The sequence below is a fragment of the Cyprinodon tularosa genome, unplaced genomic scaffold, assembly GCF_016077235.1.
Source record: "Cyprinodon tularosa strain WSP-4 unplaced genomic scaffold, ASM1607723v1 ctg250, whole genome shotgun sequence".
NCBI classification, from domain to species: domain Eukaryota; kingdom Metazoa; phylum Chordata; class Actinopteri; order Cyprinodontiformes; family Cyprinodontidae; genus Cyprinodon; species Cyprinodon tularosa.
The window spans coordinates 573,693-592,974 of record NW_024038929.1 but is presented as its reverse complement, the minus strand read 5'-3'; the positions used below and the strand labels follow the sequence as shown (position 1 = coordinate 592,974).

The 19,282-nt window shown below is 38.0% G+C and overlaps 1 protein-coding gene across 7 annotated transcripts in view; it reads left to right on the top strand.

Annotated features, from left to right (window-relative positions):
- Positions 1–2,774: 2,774 nt before the first annotated feature.
- rbfox3a (RNA binding fox-1 homolog 3a) overlaps positions 2,775–19,282 on the top strand; it is a 389,771-nt gene continuing 373,263 nt past the window's right edge. For all 7 annotated transcript variants that reach the window (XR_005281053.1, XM_038288300.1, XM_038288303.1 and 4 more), the window contains exon 1: positions 2,775–2,874. Coding sequence is in view for 6 of the 7 variants with exons in the window: in XM_038288300.1 (XP_038144228.1) it covers positions 2,853–2,874 (22 nt within the window). In the remaining variant the exon portion in view is untranslated. The remainder of the gene's footprint in view (positions 2,875–19,282) is intronic.

Sequence of the window (19,282 nt, the reverse complement as noted above, 5' to 3'; positions counted from 1 at the left end):
CTGAGGAGGCGGAGTGCATTAATTACGCTGCGTAATTGCTGCGCTCAGGTGTGAGCAAGGGCTGATTAAAGCCGACATAAAAGGAGTCTGAAGGAAAGGAGAAGGAGAACGGAATCTGCAGGTGACAGAGACGGACGCGCTGCAAGAGGAGATGCAGGTGGGATCCGTGCGCCAGGAGGGCGCACTGATGGCCCAGTAAGGAGTATTAGGGCAGAGGAGGAACCTCGCCTGTAAGTAGCGCTCCCCCTCGCTTAAAGCATAAACAGGAATATATCTTCCGACGGGGTTTTGGCGCGTGGATGCTGGCGTTCTCCTTGCTTCTCTTTTTAGCTGGATCGGTCTGGAAAGGGGTGTGGCACGCCAGGGAGTGGAACAGTGCTGGAGCGCCGCAGAGTCTGTGGATCAGCCAGTGGGTGCTCCTGGCCAATCACTCGCACCAGAAGCAGCATAACAAGCGGAGCCCAACTTCCAGCCTCTGATTTTTAAGGAAAACTCTTGAATTTTAGGTTTTATCAGGAAAAGAAAATGACTGTTTTATTTTGCCACTTTTGCTGTGGCTTTTTGTATAAATAAAACGCTTGAACTTGAGTGCTTCACGGTTTGGGTCTTTGAGTTTTCTTCTGTGTGCGGGTAAGGCGAGCGGCGATCAGTCAAGTTAGTAAAACAAAAAACACTTGAATAAGTGTTTTTACACTGGAATAAAATATTGTTCACAAGTCGGAAATCACGAGTCTCAGTCGAGTCTGAAGTCCTTTAAATGCAAGTCTAAGTCGAGTCTGAAGTCATTAAATATGCGACTTAAGTGCGACTCGAGTACGAGTCACAAACTCGAGTCCCCATCTCTGGTTTTGATGATAAATTTGGTCGGTCAGTCATAGTCTTGATTTTACGGAAGAGGATTAGGGCCACTGGAAGAAAAAAAAAAAGTTAACTGATTTTAAAATTTTATTTCAGTTTAGTATGGGAAAAAAGTAACAATTCTTACTTTTTTCTCAGAATTCTGACTGAATTCTGACAATAAAAAAAAGTCAGAATTCTAAGATTAAAGTCAGATTTTTGAGATTAAAGTCAGAATTCTGAGAAAAAGTAAGAATTCTGACTTTAATCTCAGAATTCTTACTTTTTCTCAAAATTCTGACTTTAGTCTCAGACTTTAATCTCAGAATTCTGACTTTAGTCTCAGACTTTAATCTCAGAATTCTGACTTTAGTCTCAGACTTTAATCTCAGAATTCTGACTTTAGTCTCAGACTTTAATCTCAGAATTCTGACTTTAGTCTCAGACTTTAATCTCAGAATTCTGACTTTAGTCTCAGACTTTAATCTCAGAATTCTGACTTTAGTCTCAGACTTTAATCTCAGAATTCTGACTTTAGTCTCAGACTTTAATCTCAGAATTCTGACTTTTTTCTATTGTCAGAATTCAGTCAGAATTCTGAGATTAAAGTCAGAATTCTGAGAAAAAAGTCCAAATTCTGACTTTAGTCTCAGACTTTAATCTCAGAATTCTGACTTTAGTCTCAGACTTTAATCTCAGAATTCTGACTTTAGTCTCAGACTTTAATCTCAGAATTCTGACTTTTTTCTATTGTCAGAATTCAGTCAGAATTCTGAGATTAAAGTCAGAATTCTGAGAAAAAAGTCCAAATTCTGACTTTTTTCCCATACTAAACTGAAATAAAATTTTAAAATCAGTTAACTTTTTTTTTCCCACTGGCCCACTCTAAATCCACTCTTCCGTATGATTTAGTCCAGAAAAAATTGTTGAAAATTGGGCTGTATTGGTTCGGTCTGATTTTGTCCCACTTTAGTCCAATAATAGACGATCTAAACTAAAAAATTACAGCTTTTCACCTTTAATTTTTGAACCAAATGTAGATGTTGTTTGGACATAAATCCTGTCATCTTTTCAACAAATTTTTGCATGGTGGGTAAAGCAACATGCCTAAATAAAAGCTCACTGGTTCCTGGAGTGAGTGCTATTGGGTAGAGGGGGTCACAGCAGAGCTGTTTTTATCAGACTTGCTGAAAACCAGTAATAAAAAAAAAACTCTTTCTGACTCCATAGAAGCCACAAAACTTTCCAGCTGCCTGCAGGCAAGTCCATGATATGTGGAATAGAGACAGGAGAGGTATCAGCAAGGTTTAGCACCCTTCCAGAATTTGGTGAAATCGAAGAGGAGAACCATAATCACACCTTTGTGGGCTTTTCCCAACACCAACGCACCTTTTAACATAAAGAAATAAATTAAAGAGACACAAAGGGCAAGTGGTAAAAATCCTTAACGTCAACCCCTGCCATAGTAATGTGCCAGACCAAACTCTTTAGGGAATCCATGGATTATTGTTTAAAAAGAAAATAAGAGAAATCAAAAAAAGAAACAAAGACCCGCTGAAGACCACGGTGGAAGCAACCTGGACTTCCTGAACCACCAAATAGAACCATGGACCCATCAAAGGATTCCAAAGCAAGTTCTGCGTTTAGTTTAGCTCTATTAAAAGATCTGCTAAACTGAACTCTGAGTTAGTTTAGCTGTTTGTTGTTTTTTTGCTGCAATGAATCTGAGCTGAGTTATGGGTTTTAATAAACTACAACCCAGAATTATTAAAATAATTTGACTGTAATACATCTCACCAATATACAATCTTTGTAATATATCTCTAAACTCAATCATTCTGTAATAATGATGATACTTGTTGTTTTCTTTAGTTTATTTTTATAGACATCCCTTATTTATTTTTACTCATCTTAGATTTTTTTTCCTTTTTCTTTGTTTTACAGGTTCTTCAGCACCTGTGCCAGCAGCAGCGAGTCGAGTGACCCCGCTTCAGGCCGACCGACTTTCCCTGTACATGGAGACCCCCAGCTGGGCAGGTCAGACTCAGTAAACATGTCTCTGCGCTGTGACCCATGCAGCGCCTCTAAACCAGCACACAGCTCAGGCAGGGCGTTTAAGATGAGGTTTGGCTATTAAAACGAGCTTCCTGGGTTTATACAGACATTTCATGTATTGAAACTAAAGCATCTCCAGAAGTATGGAGAAAATGTCAAAAATAAACCTGACATTTCAACATTAAAGTAAAACTTTTAAGATAAAGTCAAACTCTCAGATTTATTGCACATTATAGCGACGACTTGTGAGGAAAAAGGTTTTATTGAAGCCACCAAACGCAGGGAGGTGGTGAGTGTCGAGGCAGCAGCGGGCTGTTCAGACAGAGGAACCTTTCAGGTGGGTCATTTTATGAGTCCTTCAAGTTTCTACAGGTTCCTTAGTTAGAAAAGAGAAAAATCCTTGGCTTTGCTCTGTCCTCTTTTTAAGCATTTTTAGGCTTTGAAATGTTCAGAAAAACAAAACTGTTGGACACACACAGACGACATAGACGTACTGTAACTTATCTGGAGCTTCTCCTAAAATATCATACTCAAGTAAAAGTACCAATACTTGGATGAAATATTACTCAAGTACAAGTAAAATTACCCATCAGAAAAATGACTCAAGTAAAAGTAATAAGTAGCTAATTTAAAATGTATTTTAAGTAAAAGTTACTTAGTTACATTTAAAAAGATAGTGTTGCGGTAAATGAAATACTTAGTTTTTTTTTTAGCAATTTATTTTCCCAAGCCACTCAGAGCCGCAGTATAAGGATGAAAGAGCCGCATGCGGCTCCGGAGCCGCGGGTTGCCGACCCCTGTGCTAGACAAAATTAGCAATGCCACGAAACAGGTTGTTTTGCTAATTGGCTATTAGTCATGAAAACTTTGTTTGAAGTACCAATGCAATAAGTACTTACCAAAACATGCTTCCGCTGATTTGATGTGGAGTTATTGAATGCTGCCAGTTCAGTCACCTTTGGCAGACACATCTGGCATTGCATGATGATACTGTTGGCCCTCTTGAATTTAAATGAAAAGCAGTCTTTCAAATGTGGCCGAGGATTTTCGTCGTTTTTGGGCAGCAGAATTCGTGTCATTTCTAGTGAAACGTTCTTTGAACCGTCATCGCTCTCCTGATCCACCTCCATCTTGTTCCCAATCTCCTGGTAGCCTATTTCTCCTGGTAGCCTAGATCTCCTGGTAGCCTAGATCTCCTGGTAGCCTATTTCTCCTGGTAGCCTAGATCTCCTGGTAGCCTATTTCTCTTGGTAGCCTAGATCTCCTGGTAGCCTATTTCTCCTGGTAGCCTAGATCTCCTGGTAGCCTATTTCTCCTGGTAGCCTAGATCTCCTGGTAGCCTATTTCTCTTGGTAGCCTAGATCTCCTGGTAGCCTATTTCTCCTGGTAGCCTAGATCTCCTGGTAGCCTATTTCTCCTGGTAGCCTAGATCTCCTGGTAGCCTATTTCTCCTGGTAGCCTAGATCTCCTGGTAGCCTATTTCTCTTGGTAGCCTAGATCTCCTGGTAGCCTATTTCTCCTGGTAGCCTAGATCTCCTGGTAGCCTATTTCTCCTGGTAGCCTAGATCTCCTGGTAGCCTATTTCTCTTGGTAGCCTAGATCTCCTGGTAGCCTAGATCTCCTGGTAGCCTATTTCTCCTGGTAGCCTAGATCTCCTGGTAGCCTATTTCTCCTGGTACCCTATTTCTCCTGGTAGCCTAGATCCCCTGGTAGCCTAGATCTGGTAGCCTAGATCTCCTGGTAGCCTATTTCTCCTGGTAGCCTAGATCTCCTGGTAGCCTATTTCTCCTGGTACCCTATTTCTCCTGGTAGCCTAGATCCCCTGGTAGCCTAGATCCCCTGGTAGCCTAGATCTCCTGGTAGCCTAGATCTCCTGGTAGCCTAGCTCTACATGCTGATCACGTCACTCACTGTAGTGCTTCCAGGCCCGATTTTTTGTCTTCCTTTCGGTTTTCCAACGTTTTTTTTTTTTTTACTCAGTAACGGATAGGATTTGTACGGAGCCCCTCTGATGACATGGTCAAAAAAAAATGTTTAATTGTGGCCACGAAGTAGTATTTCGTGCGCATGAAGTAGTATTTTGTGGCCACGCAATAAGTTTAACGTGCGCACGAAATACTTATTAATAATATTAATATCATTCCTGGACAACTGGGTAAGCAAATCGAGCGCGCTTTAGACCTTAGAGAAGGCACGGTCGATTTGCTTACCCAGTTGTCCAGGAATGATATTAATATTATTAATAAGTATTTCGTGCGCACGTTAAACTTATTGCGTGGCCACAAAATACTACTTCATGCGCACGAAATTTGGAAAGCAGTAGAAAATGTTTGCCACCAGGAGAGAACCAGGCGTACAGATCAGTCACTGGGAAGATGTGCATTGCAACAGACATGCGTTATTTGTGCTTCAGTCATAAAAGAAGGTAGAATTATTTATAAATTACATATAAAAAAATGCAGATACTATTCAATCAAACTTATAATGTTGCACTTTTGCTGGGTGGATTTGTAAAACATTTCTGCATAACAAATCAAAGCGATATGTGGAAAAGTAGCAAGTCCTTCTGGAGAAACATGAATTTTATATGGATGATATAGTCTCAGACATCAGAGGAAAGTAAACAGAAAGTGTCTAAAGTGCTGAAACATATAGCTGCTCCGGCACCAGCGCTACATCTGGTGCATGGCATGGGGTTTCACATGTGATCCCTGCACAGCTTTGCTTTTATCCCTCCTCCATTTAAAGAGGCTGAAAGCAAAAATGATTCAGTTAAAATCAACTCTAATGGCGTCTGTAACACTACATACTGATCTCTATGTGTAGATGCAGCATTTAAGACACTATTTACACATCTTTATGAAAGCCATGCAAAAGAAAATGCTTTCTACTCCAATTCCAGGCTTTGAGACATCAGGACAGAATGAAAACATATTTAGATTCTTCTCAAATTTAAATTTTATTTACTATTAGGTGAACAAAGACACAAGAGAGACGCTGTAGTTCTTCATCACAGAAAGACAAAGCTGTGTGAAAAATCAGCAGCATTCATATTTTGTTAATTTTTGTTTTTTTCTATATATAGTAGTGTACGGAAGAGGATTAGGGCCACTGAAAAAAAAAAAAGTTAACTGATTTTTTAATTTTATTTCAGTTTAACATGGGAAAAAAGTCAGAATTCTGACTTTAATCTCAGAATTCTGACTTTTTTCTCAGAATTCTGACTTTAATCTCAGAATTCTAACTTTAATCTCAAAATTCTGACTGAATTCTGACAGTAAAAAAAGTCTGAATTCTGAGAAAAAAGTCAGAATTCTGAGATTAAAGTCAGAATTCTGACTTTTTTCCCATACTATACTGAAATAAAAAAAAAAAAAAAAAAAAATCAGTTAACATCTTTTTTTTCAGTGGCCATAATCCTCTTCCGTAGTAGTGCTTTAAAGTCTTCCGTCTTTTTTGTATTACCTTGTATAACCCTCATTATGGGTGACTTTCTGCTAGCAAGAATGATTTTTTTATTGTAAAGTAACTTTTAGACTTTTGCACATTAAGGAGAAACACGTGCTTCATAATTTGCATGAAAAATAATGTTTTATTTAGGATAAAAACTATTTTATTTTTATGTATGCATTCCAAATAACATTAAAATCTTCCCGTTTACTCACATTAATAGTGCCACTGTTTAATGTCTGGAATTTGTGCAATGTTCAGCTTTCCATAGGTGCTTCAGCTGTTTGCAATTTATGAACTTCAGTTTTTTTTTGACATATTTAGACTTGAACTTAAAATGTTAACTTCATTTTGTTTTGTTTTTTTCAGATTTTTCTTCAGTTTAAAGCAAATTACAAACAATGCCACCATTTAGCTGTAGCTTACATCAGAAAAACCAAACAACAATCACACAAACGCATCACAGGAGAGCCAGCACACTTGCACCTCACAAATCAAAAAAACACACCTTTGATGACCAAAATGTTCAGATTTTGGACAGAGAGGACAGATAATTTGAAAGAGCAGTGAACGAAGCCATCCTAGGTAACAAAAAAAAAGGTGATTGGGTTCATTTGAATGGAGGATGGACCTCTGGTTGCTTAAAACATCGACACTCCAACTACAGATTGCTGTAGTGGAAGCAGACAGAACTGACAGAGACTCCTGGATAGAAAAACTGAGCCAACATCAGAGATTTTACTTTTTATTTTACCAATTTTATTTCCGTATAGGGGTGAGATAGTCATTTATACAGCTAAATTTCATTTTAAATGTTGTACTAAAAGTTGAGAAACTCAAGTTTCTGCTAAACAATCGATACGTAGAGTGTAGGGAAATTTCCTTTGTTCTGCTTGAAAGTTATTTTGATAGTTTTTTTTGTTTATTTTCTAAGAAAACTTGGACAAATTGACAGAATACACTTTTAGTTTTCTCAGGCAGGCAGCACAGTTGTGTACGAAGGAGTATTAGGGCAAGGTAAGAGATTTTTTTTAAATTTTTTTATTTTGAGAATAAAGTCGTAACATTACGAGAATAAAATTGTAACATTAAGAGAATGAAGTCATCATACAACAACCCATTTCAGAAAAAAATTATTATTTTTCAAACCAGAACCAAAGTATAACTTCATATTATGTTTGATGTTCCTCATTTTAGTGAATGAAGTGCGAGTCGTCCTAAAATACAACTTGTTTCTCCTAATTTTAGGAGTTTATTCTCTTAATATTTCAAGTTTATTCGTGTAAATTTATGAATATTCTCGTTGTGACTTTTTTCTCGTAATATTATGACTTTATTCTTGTTGTGTTACGATTTTATTCTTGAAATAGAAGGAAAAAAAATCTCTAGCCGGGCCCTAATGCTCCCTCGTAGTTATGGATGCAGGTCGTCCTACATGAAGGTTTTTGTGTTCTTCTGTGTTCCTATAGACAGTACTGTTCGAATGCAAGACTTTCTTAGATTAGATTAGATTAGATTAGATTAGATTAGATTAGATTAGATTAGATGAGCTTTAACAAATAGGATTAAGGTGCAAGTGTACAGGTATCGCACACAATGAAAAAAAAAAAAAAAAAATAAGAAGAAAAAAAAAATTGGGCTAAACTGGTTTTCAACAAATTCTGCCTCCATGTTTTTTTATGCAAGAAAAGAAACCAGTAGGAAAAGATTGTTTTGCATCTTTTTATGTTAAAAAAAGCTTTTATTTTCATATTTATTCTGAGCAGTTTTCTGCTTTTACCTTTTAACTCGTAACAAAGTGTTATTTTAAAGATCTTTTTTCTTATTTAGGTTTTTTCGTTTATTTTTACATGGTTACCTTATTTACCTGTGGTGTGGTTTGACCAGCTCCATGCACTTCCATGATATTTAAGGGACTTTATAAGATCTGATTTTCTTTGTCATCTTTCTACACAGCAAAAATTATTCAATAGGGATAAAAACAGTAGAAAATATTTAGCTTAAAGCTAAAAGATTTCACTAATAACCTAAAAATTCAATCTCTGACTCTGCAGGCTTCAGTTAGCATGTTAAATTTGAGAGTTCATGATAAAGGAAAAGAAAAAAGACTGAATAAGTTGGGCCTGTTTGGAAATTTTAAAAGAGAAAGTGTGTTTTCTTTCCTTTAAGGGAATATGGCATAAAAGTAGCATCGGAATGAAGCTGAAAAAGTACAGATCAATGCCGTGTTGATGTGAAGCTAAAGTTAAGAAGTTTGGTCGTGATGTCTGAGGAATGCAGTGAACTTTTCTGTATTCAACAGCTGAAGCAATGTTTCAAAAAAATGGCCAGTAAACATTTTTTCTCTGCATCTATCTTATAAATAAAGGTATTTATGTATTAATCCATTTAGAGGCTATTAAGTTTGAACAGTAACATACTTTTTTATGTTGTTTGCATCTTAATCATAATCAAAACAGTTTGTTTGGAGTGTGATTCCCCCCGTAAATGACATTTATGCACTATTTTTTGCTCGCCACGTATCACTTTACTTGGATTTATCACTTACTTGGATTGTAGATAGATTTACGTACATATATATATATACAGAAGAGCTATATGTGTATATATTTTATCTCTTTTTATTCTTATTTTTTATCTTTATTATATTGTGTAGTTGGATGTGTGTATATATATATATATATATATAAAACTGTAACTGGAGCGTGTAACAAAAGTAATTTCCCTCTGGGATTATTAAAGTAATTCTGATTGTGATTCACACAGCCTCCTTCGTGCCATGAGGAGGTTTTTTTTGGGGTTGAAAGATTGATATCTTGATGCTTTTGACTCTTCTTGGTGTTCAAGCTGCCCCTCTTTCTCACCTGGCCTCCTTTAAGGAAGCCAATCACTGCCAGACTCTGATTTAACGACTTCACGCCCTTTCGGCGTGGAAGCACTCTCGGCGTGATAAAGTCTGCATGTACGCGCGCCTTACTCTCCCCCATCCGGCCATATTGTGCTAATGTGTGCCGGTTAAGTAGTGCAAGACTAGAAAAAGCCTCTTATCCATATGCCTGAGAGCCGGGGTGTCGGCGTGATCTCTCCCCAGATGGAGCCCTCTGCCTCCCCGCCCATCCTCGGCGGAGCCATAGAGCAGGTGGCAACGAGGATCAATGGGCCTCCGCCATTACTTCCTCTCCACTTCACGTCTCCAGTGCCGTCTCCGGGGGCGGGGGGGCCCAGGGGTGCGAGCGGCGTGTCTCGCTGCAGCACGCCAGGAGAAATGGGGACGTTTTCCATTAGTCTAATTGCTCGGTTATAGTTCTATATTATTGCTTTGATCACCGCTGTGGCTTGATAATGATGGACCTCCCGTGACCTCCATGTATAGGTGGTGGGTGTTATGTCTCCCCGGTCGACGCCCATCGAGACTGCGGCGGGTGTAGGCGGGCGGGTCGGAGCAAACAGAAGGATAAACAACCAAATGAAGGAAAAAGTGTTTTCATTCCGGAGTTTAGTGGAGCGGCGGTTTAAACTCTCTGCTCAAGTTCTGCTGCTTCTTCAGTTTCCTCAGCAAAAAGCAAAATGGGGCTAATTTGCAATAAATAACAGCTAAAAAAATGTTTTATATAACCTCATGATGTAATGAAAACTGTTAGGATTTCCACATCCAACATGGACACACTAAAAGATGATTAGTTTCCTCCGACACGCACCACCTCGGCCCCCTTACGCAGACTTTGAAGAGATTTGAAGGAGTGTTATGCACATTTTAGGGTGATACGTTTCAGTATTATTCCCACATCTCGGCTCCCCCGGAGTACAGTGGAAGATTTGCCCCTCTGTCGGCAATTACACGAGACGTCTTCTATCAGCGAGCAGATGAGGTGAGAAACATAATGAATTCATTTACCCTCCAACACTCTGCCTTTTCTTCCTTCTGTTTATTATATCCCATTTGCATACGGATCGGAACACTCAAAAAGCTCCGTGCCAGACTAATCGGCGCTGAATATTTCACTGCGGACCTGTAGCTCTCCCTACAGGTCAGCACATAAAAGCTGCTTCCTGTTTGTGGATTTGCTTTCAAACACCCAAACTGCTCCTGATTACCTCGCCTCTTATTCCGTAGGAAATCCTTGGCCGTGACTCCTTGGTTGCTTTTTCAACATTTGCTTTTTTTTTTACAGGTATGAGTATTGATCTTTTGCCTTTGCTGCAGGGGAGTGTGTTCACTTAAAAGGCCCGCTGATGTAGCAGAGCTTATTAAACAAATAGGCCGGAGAACAAGGCCACAATCGCTTTGAATCATGAAGGAGGCTGCCCGTCTTAAAGCACTGCCGTATCAAATATGAAACGCTCTGCTAACAAGGTGTGTAATCTATTACTAATCAGATCATATTTTATGAAACAAGGAGAAGCTGGAACTTAAGTAAGAGAGAAAGATGGAGATTCAGAGGCAAAGCGGTGAGGGGGGGGAAGAGGGGTTGGGGTTGTATTTTGAAATTGAATGTGACGGCCAGGGACCATGACTTGATTTTACATGCATGGCTTTATAATGAAGCCGTGCCAAATGGTCAGTAATGGTTAACTTTAGGGGGAGCGGGAGCTTTGCTGTAATGGGAGGCTAATTCGGGGGCCCTGCCGCCTTGACAGGCTGTAGAGCACAGCTGGAATATGGAGAAGGATGGAAGTCGGAGGCTCTGGGGCTGAAGTAAAGGTCTGTATTTGTCTGCAAATTGCCAGTTTGCCTGAGGATATAACAGGGTCAAGTGTAGCGTAGCATACTTTGTGTTCACAGAGACTGTAGCAGATATAAATACAATCTGGAAACACGCTCAGTCAAACAGAGAGGCGAGCTAACTCCCTCAAATCAAGTGGTGTGCAGGAGAGACTTCATGTCATTACAATTCTGCCCATGATCCCTTTTTATATATATATATATATATATATATATATATATATATATATTTTTTTTTTTTTTTTTTTTTTTTTTCTGTGTTCATGGGCGGCGTTTTTTTTCCCCTTTTTGTGCCGCAAATTGTTTCATTCCAGTGACACTACCCTCGGTTATTAATCCATGAATAGAAATTGAAACCCATACAGATTTGATTAGTGTTTTTTACAATTAGCCTCTTTTTCCACTAATGGACATTAAGGGCATCTTAAGGAAAAAATCTATTTTTTTTTTTATTATGAATTTTTGCTTTCAGAATTGATCGATTAATATAGTCAAAGAATGTCCAGGTTCCTTTAAAGGAATAGTACACCCAAAACATGATTAGCCTTCATTTTCTACTCACCCCCATGCTGAACAACACTCTGGAGTACTTTTTTGATATCTCAAATGCATCTGGAGATCTGGGAGGCTTCTTGCTGTCTGCTGACATTCAAATAATGGAGGTCTATGGCGCCCGAGGCAGAAAGGTCCATAAAAGTCCACAAAAAACGTGTCAATATTCCTCCATACTGCTCGTCCAATGTATTCCAAGTGTCCTGAGTGGGTAGCGTCCATAATTTACTCGAAACGAAGTCATTTAGAATGTTTTTAGAGCATAAACAGTAGTGTATAGGATTTCCTAAAAGCGCGTTCACGACGCTACGGAAGCCGGCAGACCAAACCAGATGAAAGTGCGCATTCAGCGTCTGCTCTGCCGATAATGCAAGCGTAGAAGAAGAAATGTGCTGTTTACCTGTGCAAAAAAAGAAACAACGAAAGAAAAATGTCTGAGGACTTCAGTGTTGAGGAAGAGCATGAGTTCTTTGCCGAGCTGAATGCGCACTTTCATCTGGTTTGGTCTGCCGCGGTTTCCGTAGACTCGTAAACGCGCTTTCAGGAAATCCTATACACTACTGTTTATGCTCTAAAAACATTCTAAATGACTTCGTTTCGAGTAAATTCTGGATGCTACCCACTCAGGACACTTGGAATACATTGGACGAGCAGTATGGAGGAATATTGACACGTTTTTTGTGGACTTTTATGGACCTTTCTGCCTCGGGCGCCATAGACCTCCATTATTTGAATGTCAGCAGACAGCAAGAAGCCTCCCAGATCTCCAGATGCATTTGAGATATCAAAAAAGTACTCCAGAGTGTTGTTCAGCATGGGGGTGAGTAGAAAATGAAGGCTAATCATGTTTTGGGTGTACTATTCCTTTAAGCCGACATCATCTTCTGTATTACCGGTATTAATATGTTGCATAACTACATCGTTATGTAATTCAGGTAACAGCAAATTTGTTATACTTTTAAATATGGATCTATTTAAAAGAATCTATTCTTGATCGTGAGAATCTGAATCAAGTCACTTTTTGAACCCAGCCGAAGGAACATCTCTGTTTCTAACATGGATAAGATTTGCAAAGTTCAACCTTAACAAATGTAAACGGCTATAAAACAACCATCTCTGGTTAGTGGGAGTCAGAAGTGTTCGTTCCTTTCAAAAGCACACAGCCAAATGGAAACAAATCAGATAAAGCTACTATGATGAGAAAAAGCAGAGAGAAAATTAAGTAAAGGGATAAAATAAAAAATACTATATGTTTGAAAAATATCAGTAAAATGCAGAAAAAATATGGAATTGGTCCCTTTGTCCTCCAGCAGCCTTAGCCTATAGAAGCATTACTATAGAAATAATAGTTATATTGCTGTATGCATAGGCTAATGTTGTTATTAAACAACAACAATTGTAATAGATTAGATAAGATATACATGTGGGCTAAATTGTTTGTTTTTGTTGCGGTTCTTGTATACATTAATGAAAACATTGATACTGACAAAATGTTACCAAAGGAAAACAATTTCAGTGAAAGTAGAAGAAGCCGATTGTGCTTCAGGCTTTCTGTAAGTCTTCTAAATTTGAGCGACAGTTGACATATAGTCTGCAATAATTCATCATTTTTACAGCCTACAGTTTAGCCTGTTTCTTTGAGTGTTTTACGATGTGAACTGAAACTTCTATGTCCATGTTTCATCTAGAAAAACTAGCAAAGAAAAACTCTTGAACCTTGAGGGATTTTCAGAAAAAAACACGTACATTTATGTAATATTTATTTATATATATATATATATATATATATATATATATATATATATATATATATATATATATATATATATATATGTATATATATATGTATATATATGTATATATATATATATGTATATATATATATATGTATATATATGTATATATGCATGTATGTATATGTATATATATATGTATGTATATGTATATATATATATATGTATGTATATGTATATATATGTATGTATGTATATGTATATATATATATGTATATATATGTATGTATGTATATGTATATATATATATGTATATATATATGTATGTATATGTATATATATATATGTATATATATATGTATGTATATGTATATATATATGTATATATATATGTATGTATATGTATATATATATGTATATATATATGTATGTATATGTATATATGTAAATATATATGTATGTATATATGTGTATATATGTGTGTATATATGTATATATATATGCTCATATATGTATATATATATATAGATCTAGAGACCAATAGATGACGCTTCTCTTTAGATCTTAATGTCCACAAATCCTGACGGAAAGAATAATTTAGGGCAAACATTGATGTTTAAGAAGGAATTGTAGGGGACCAGCCAAGGGTCCATCAAGGCAAGTGGGGACATTTTGAATGGCTACTATTGTATATATATTATATGGAAAACAATTGTTGAAATAAAAAACGAATAATATTCAAAAGCTAAAATGAAAAGAAGTAAATTTAATTAAATTTGCTTTTATGTGAGTTTGAAGACAAATACTGTCCAGAGTGACACCTAGGGGCAAACCTGCAAATTACAACACAAATCTTGTAAGCCAGGTTACAAAACAGGAATGCAGCACAATCTGTTCACTTTGATTAGTTTTACAAATACAGTAGAGAGATGACGTTCGAACACACTGTGCTCAACTGAAGAAACGAACGTAAACATGATAGATTTATTTGATGTGAACTTGTTTCATCCAGGAACACCAAATGCCATTTCACACCTCTAAAAACATGTTCCTAATTAGCTTTTTTCCCCCTATTCATTTGTTCCCAAATATGTAAGAAAGAACAAAAAAAAACATTACATCCCTCCTCACTGCTCCAATTGATACGTTTGAATAAGATTAGAGAAATCAATGTCCGCAGCACAAAAAGAAGCCATTCAACACAAAAGAGTTGGAGACAAAAATGCAAATCACAACATTTAGTTTTTAATGGTGCTCTGGTGAAGACTACAGCTTCACATTGTTCAGTCCTGATAATGTTTTCTGGGCCCCTCTGCTGCCAGCACAGGGGTGATGAGGGGAAAAAAGGGGGGGAGGAGAAAGGATGCCTGCGTCTTTAAAAGGTAGATGGAGTGAGGGAGCGAGGCGGACGGGTGGCTGGCAGGATTGTGCTGACGGCGGGGCTTTGGTTCAGAGCATGCCCATTAGAGGGAGCCATAAATCCTGGGCTCTCTGGGCCGGGCTGTGTCAGCAGTCCACTGAATGAATTGATTTTAAACGCCACTGGAAAAAAAAAAAAAAAGAGAAAGTGCAAGAGAGAGAGAGGGAGAAATGGTAGGGAGAGTGACTATTTAATTCACCCACAACCCGTTCCACCCCGCTTCTCAATTCAGGACAGTCGCTGAAAAGGGGAGGAGAGAAATCTAGAAACACTGAAAGTGTCACCAACAAGGAGCCCACGGCTACCCGGCCCCCCCGCCTTTGATTTAAACAGGACGGAAGCACGCAAACCAAACACATAATCTCAAATTCCATACAGCATTTGTTCTTCCACCTCTCTAATTTTTCCCTCTCAGCCCTCTTTTTTTATTTTATTTTATATCTCCACAAGAGAAATGAGACATATCGTAAAGAAGAAGGGGGGTGGGGTGGGGGGGTGCAGCAGCATTTGAAATTCAAATGTGTTGGATTTTGAAATTGATGTATGTGTTTATTCATTTACGAGCAGCATCCATGTGTGCATGCGTTTATATATTATCAGCAGCAATGAAACGCTGCAGAGGGGGCTTTCTCCTCCACATGCCCCTTTGCCTTTTTGTCTCCTCCTCAAACAAGCACTTGTTCTTCTTCTTTTCTTTTCTTTTTTTTTTTTTGCACTTCAAGAAATATGTCTGCAAACACACAAGCTGTAAATTCTACAGGAGGGCCGCTGTTGCCCTGTCATCCCGTTTTTATATGTCAACACATTCAACATGTCTGCTAGCTTTCATTTTGCCATACTTCATACGCACACCTTGACACCCGTCTGTGTGCAGAACCTGTTGGAGTGTCATCAGACATGATGTCGGAGGAGCTGCGGCGCCGTACAGACAGGTGTCGCAAGACTCCACGGGCCTGCAATGCTCGCTGAAGAGGAGAAGCTGTGGCAGCTGTAATCAATGTCATTCTATTAATAAATATGCAAAACTCCTCTGAGATAACGATCATCTAAAAGCTGACCCTATTCCACCTAAATTAAGGGGTATTTTTGATCATTAAACACAGGTAATGAATTAGGATTGTAAGTTGTCAAGGATTTATTACACTTCCTCTGCCTGAGCGCTTCAGAGAAAGAAGCACATTTAAATTACCAAGCTTCACACACACACACATTGTTTCTCTGGTCGTTGTTGTTTTTTTTTTTGTTTTTTTTTTTTCGACATTGCTGGGGAGGAAAAACTTAACATCTTCCAAGATGAAGGCAACAGTTAATCCTTTTGGATCTCATTAAATGGATTTCATCCTCTAACTTTAGGTGGTCTGGTTATGTTCTAAACTAAAATTAAATTATTTGTAATCAGTCCTTTCGGTCCATCTAAAACAAGAGAGCTGGAAAAATCTTTCTGAAATAACAAGAGGAAGTTTTAACTCTACAAACGGACTATAAACTGCAAAAACAATCTAGAAATAAGTACAAATATCTTAAATTAAGTCTATTTACCCTTAATTTGAGTGAGTAAATAAGATTATCTGCCAAAGGAATGAGCATTTTTACTCTTAAAATAAGATAATTACATAATATGCACTGGAAATAAGACAATGCATTTGTTTCTTTCTTATCTTAAATATAAATTGTCTTGTTCCATTTGCAAAGTTTGACTTACCTCCTAAATTCAAGAACAAATGCACTTAATTTAAGGAAATTTTACTTATCTAGATTCAGATTTTTTTCCCAGTGTATTGTGCAAATTCAACTCCTTTAAGCTTTTAAAACGATGCGTAACTTTAAGCCACTAGGGGTGCTAGACCTGTAACTTCCAGGTTTAGCGCCCTGAAAGCGACTAACAACACTGAACAGTTGTAAAATTAAATCAACACAGCGTTTTTAAATCTGCTAACAGACCAGTTTGGACCAGAAGATTGAGAAGTCCAAGAGTTTCTGATAAATGATCAGGTGGGGCTCAGATCTGTTTGGTTGGCTAAAAACAAAGTCTAGTTAGCTTCCGTATCTGTAAAGATTGCTGTAAAGCAGTGGTTTGGGTCACAGGACTCATTACAGGAAAAGTCCGGTCACCAATGAATAATCAATGGATCATTATTTATACCTAAAACTAAAAAGTTTGCGGTGATTTAATGAATTTAGATTTAATCAGTAAAAGAATAAAAACAATAATTTTTGTTGCAATCACTGAGTCTGGGAGCGGCCATTTTTGCCCATATATAGTAACCCCTCCCTCCTGCCATCTTCCAGCAGTGACGTCACGGTGCGGTAAGCCTAGCGCCATTCTCCCCGCTTTACAAGCTAAATCAATGGGAACTACTAGACACATCTGCAATCAACAACAATTATTGAAGATTTCCAGAGGACTTCACCATTGAAATTCACCAGAGCTATAGTGAAACTGACAATGCCCACGTGCATGGCAGCTGGATGCTGGAATACATCGGGTAAAAGTGAAAAAAAGCTATTGCACCTTTCGAGATTCCTGATCCTCCACGGACGGGTTGGTCGTTGGATCGCCAACTTGAAGAGGGAGGATTTGCCATCGAACTTCTGGCCAGAGAAAAAACCCGTAATATGTAGCCAACATTTGGAAGAAGAATGTTTTCAAGATGACTCGGATAATAGCGCGTTGTGACAAACACCAGATACAGCACTGGGACTTGATCAACAGCCGATACCGCACCGTGACGTCACAAACCAGTAGGTGGCAGTAGTGTTCTTTGACAAACATAGATGGTGTAGAAGCTCATTGGTAGAATTCCCTTATGACAGAAAGAAGGCCACGATTCACATCATTTTATCATCCGGAGGGGGGGACACATTTAATTACAAAACCGAATTCATACAGTTGTCTTAAACACTTCATACGTTCAGCGCTACATCGTCACATCTCAGTTATTCCCCCCGAAACTCTCATGTCATCTCAGTTGTTTTATAGTCTCTACATCGCATTACGTAACTGCACATGCACAGAAATATCATGTCGAAAGCTTACTGGAATTCACGTGTGCTGGTCGACGCCAGCGGTTGCTTTGACACTCGGAGGAATGTTTATACAGATGTTCTCTGTTTATGCCAAAACCTCTTACTATATCATCTAAATGTGTACGAATAAGGCATTAGGGACTTTATTATTACTAAGACTCATACTTGACCTTCAGCATGTACTGTTTTGTTGCTAAGTAAGTATAGGGCCACCTGTAAGGATATATAAGGCTCCAGTAAAGCACATTCAATGAACATTGCTCTTAATTAAAAACACTTATCATTTATTGAACAGTATGTAATAATTTCATATTTAGAGTACTTTCACAAGTTTGAATTCTGAATATGAGCGGACTTCTCCTTTAAAAGGAGCAGCAACACACAAAGTGATGCATATTGACCTGAAAAATCTCAATGTAAGCTAATACTTTGGGCAAATGTTAGGCATTGTTGCTTTAACTGTGTTTTAATACTATTCCTTCTACAAAATGATGCCAAAGGTGGTATTTCTCTTGATTTATACATCCCTGAATAAACCTACTTAATTCTGCTCTGTGAGCAGAAGCCCCTCCCTGTCCTATAAAAATGAGCCGCCATCACCGTCCTCCATAGAAAAGGGTGAACCCGGCCCGTCCAGGAAGCACCCACCTGAACCATGCTGCGCCAGCACTGTAAACCAATCACTACTTGAAGCAGGGAAGGGGTGCTGTGAGGTAGAACGTGATGATTTCTGCTCTTTTAGCTGATAATCTGCACAGAAAAAAGCAAATGTTGTTTTTAGGCTAATATCTAAGTAATGAAAATGTGTTTTCATAGGGATGCTTTAACTCACTGATGCAAAAGGCAATGTGACAATGAAGTGATTATGCTCATAAGTGACTAGAAAAGACTTGGAAACGTGAAAAAAAGACGATTATGTTTACAGTCAATCACATTCAGACTAAATAATGAAATATTTTAATTACTCCCTTTAATTTCAAATGTCTCTTTTTTATGTATTTGTGGCTTTTGGTGGCGCTCTTGGATTTTTCACAAGCTCTTAAACTTATGTTAAAAATGTAGATTTGAAATGGGGTGTGCTTTTTATTACATTTTTTTTCTTCTTTTTTTTTCCAACAGAAATCAGTCAAACAGAGAACAAAGCCACCATTATTGACTTAATAGAGGAACAAACCAGTAAATCATAATGATATAATCCCAGTCAGAGTTCTGTAAAGGCATAAATGTTAGATTTTTTAAATGCAACAGGAACATTCCTAATGATCTTATTTCCATTCATCACAGTGCAGAGATGCAGTAAATATGCTAACAGAACCAAGCGCAGCTGCTGCTACAGAAAAAGTTGATTGCAGCGACAGCGACATAGTTTGTGTTTGTTAGAGGTTGTTTTTTCTTGCTTTTGTTTAACTCTCTTTAGCTCTTTTCATTTGACTTGTGCTGCTGGTTGGTATCAGAAACACTGAATCACAGCTGTGAGGTAGCATG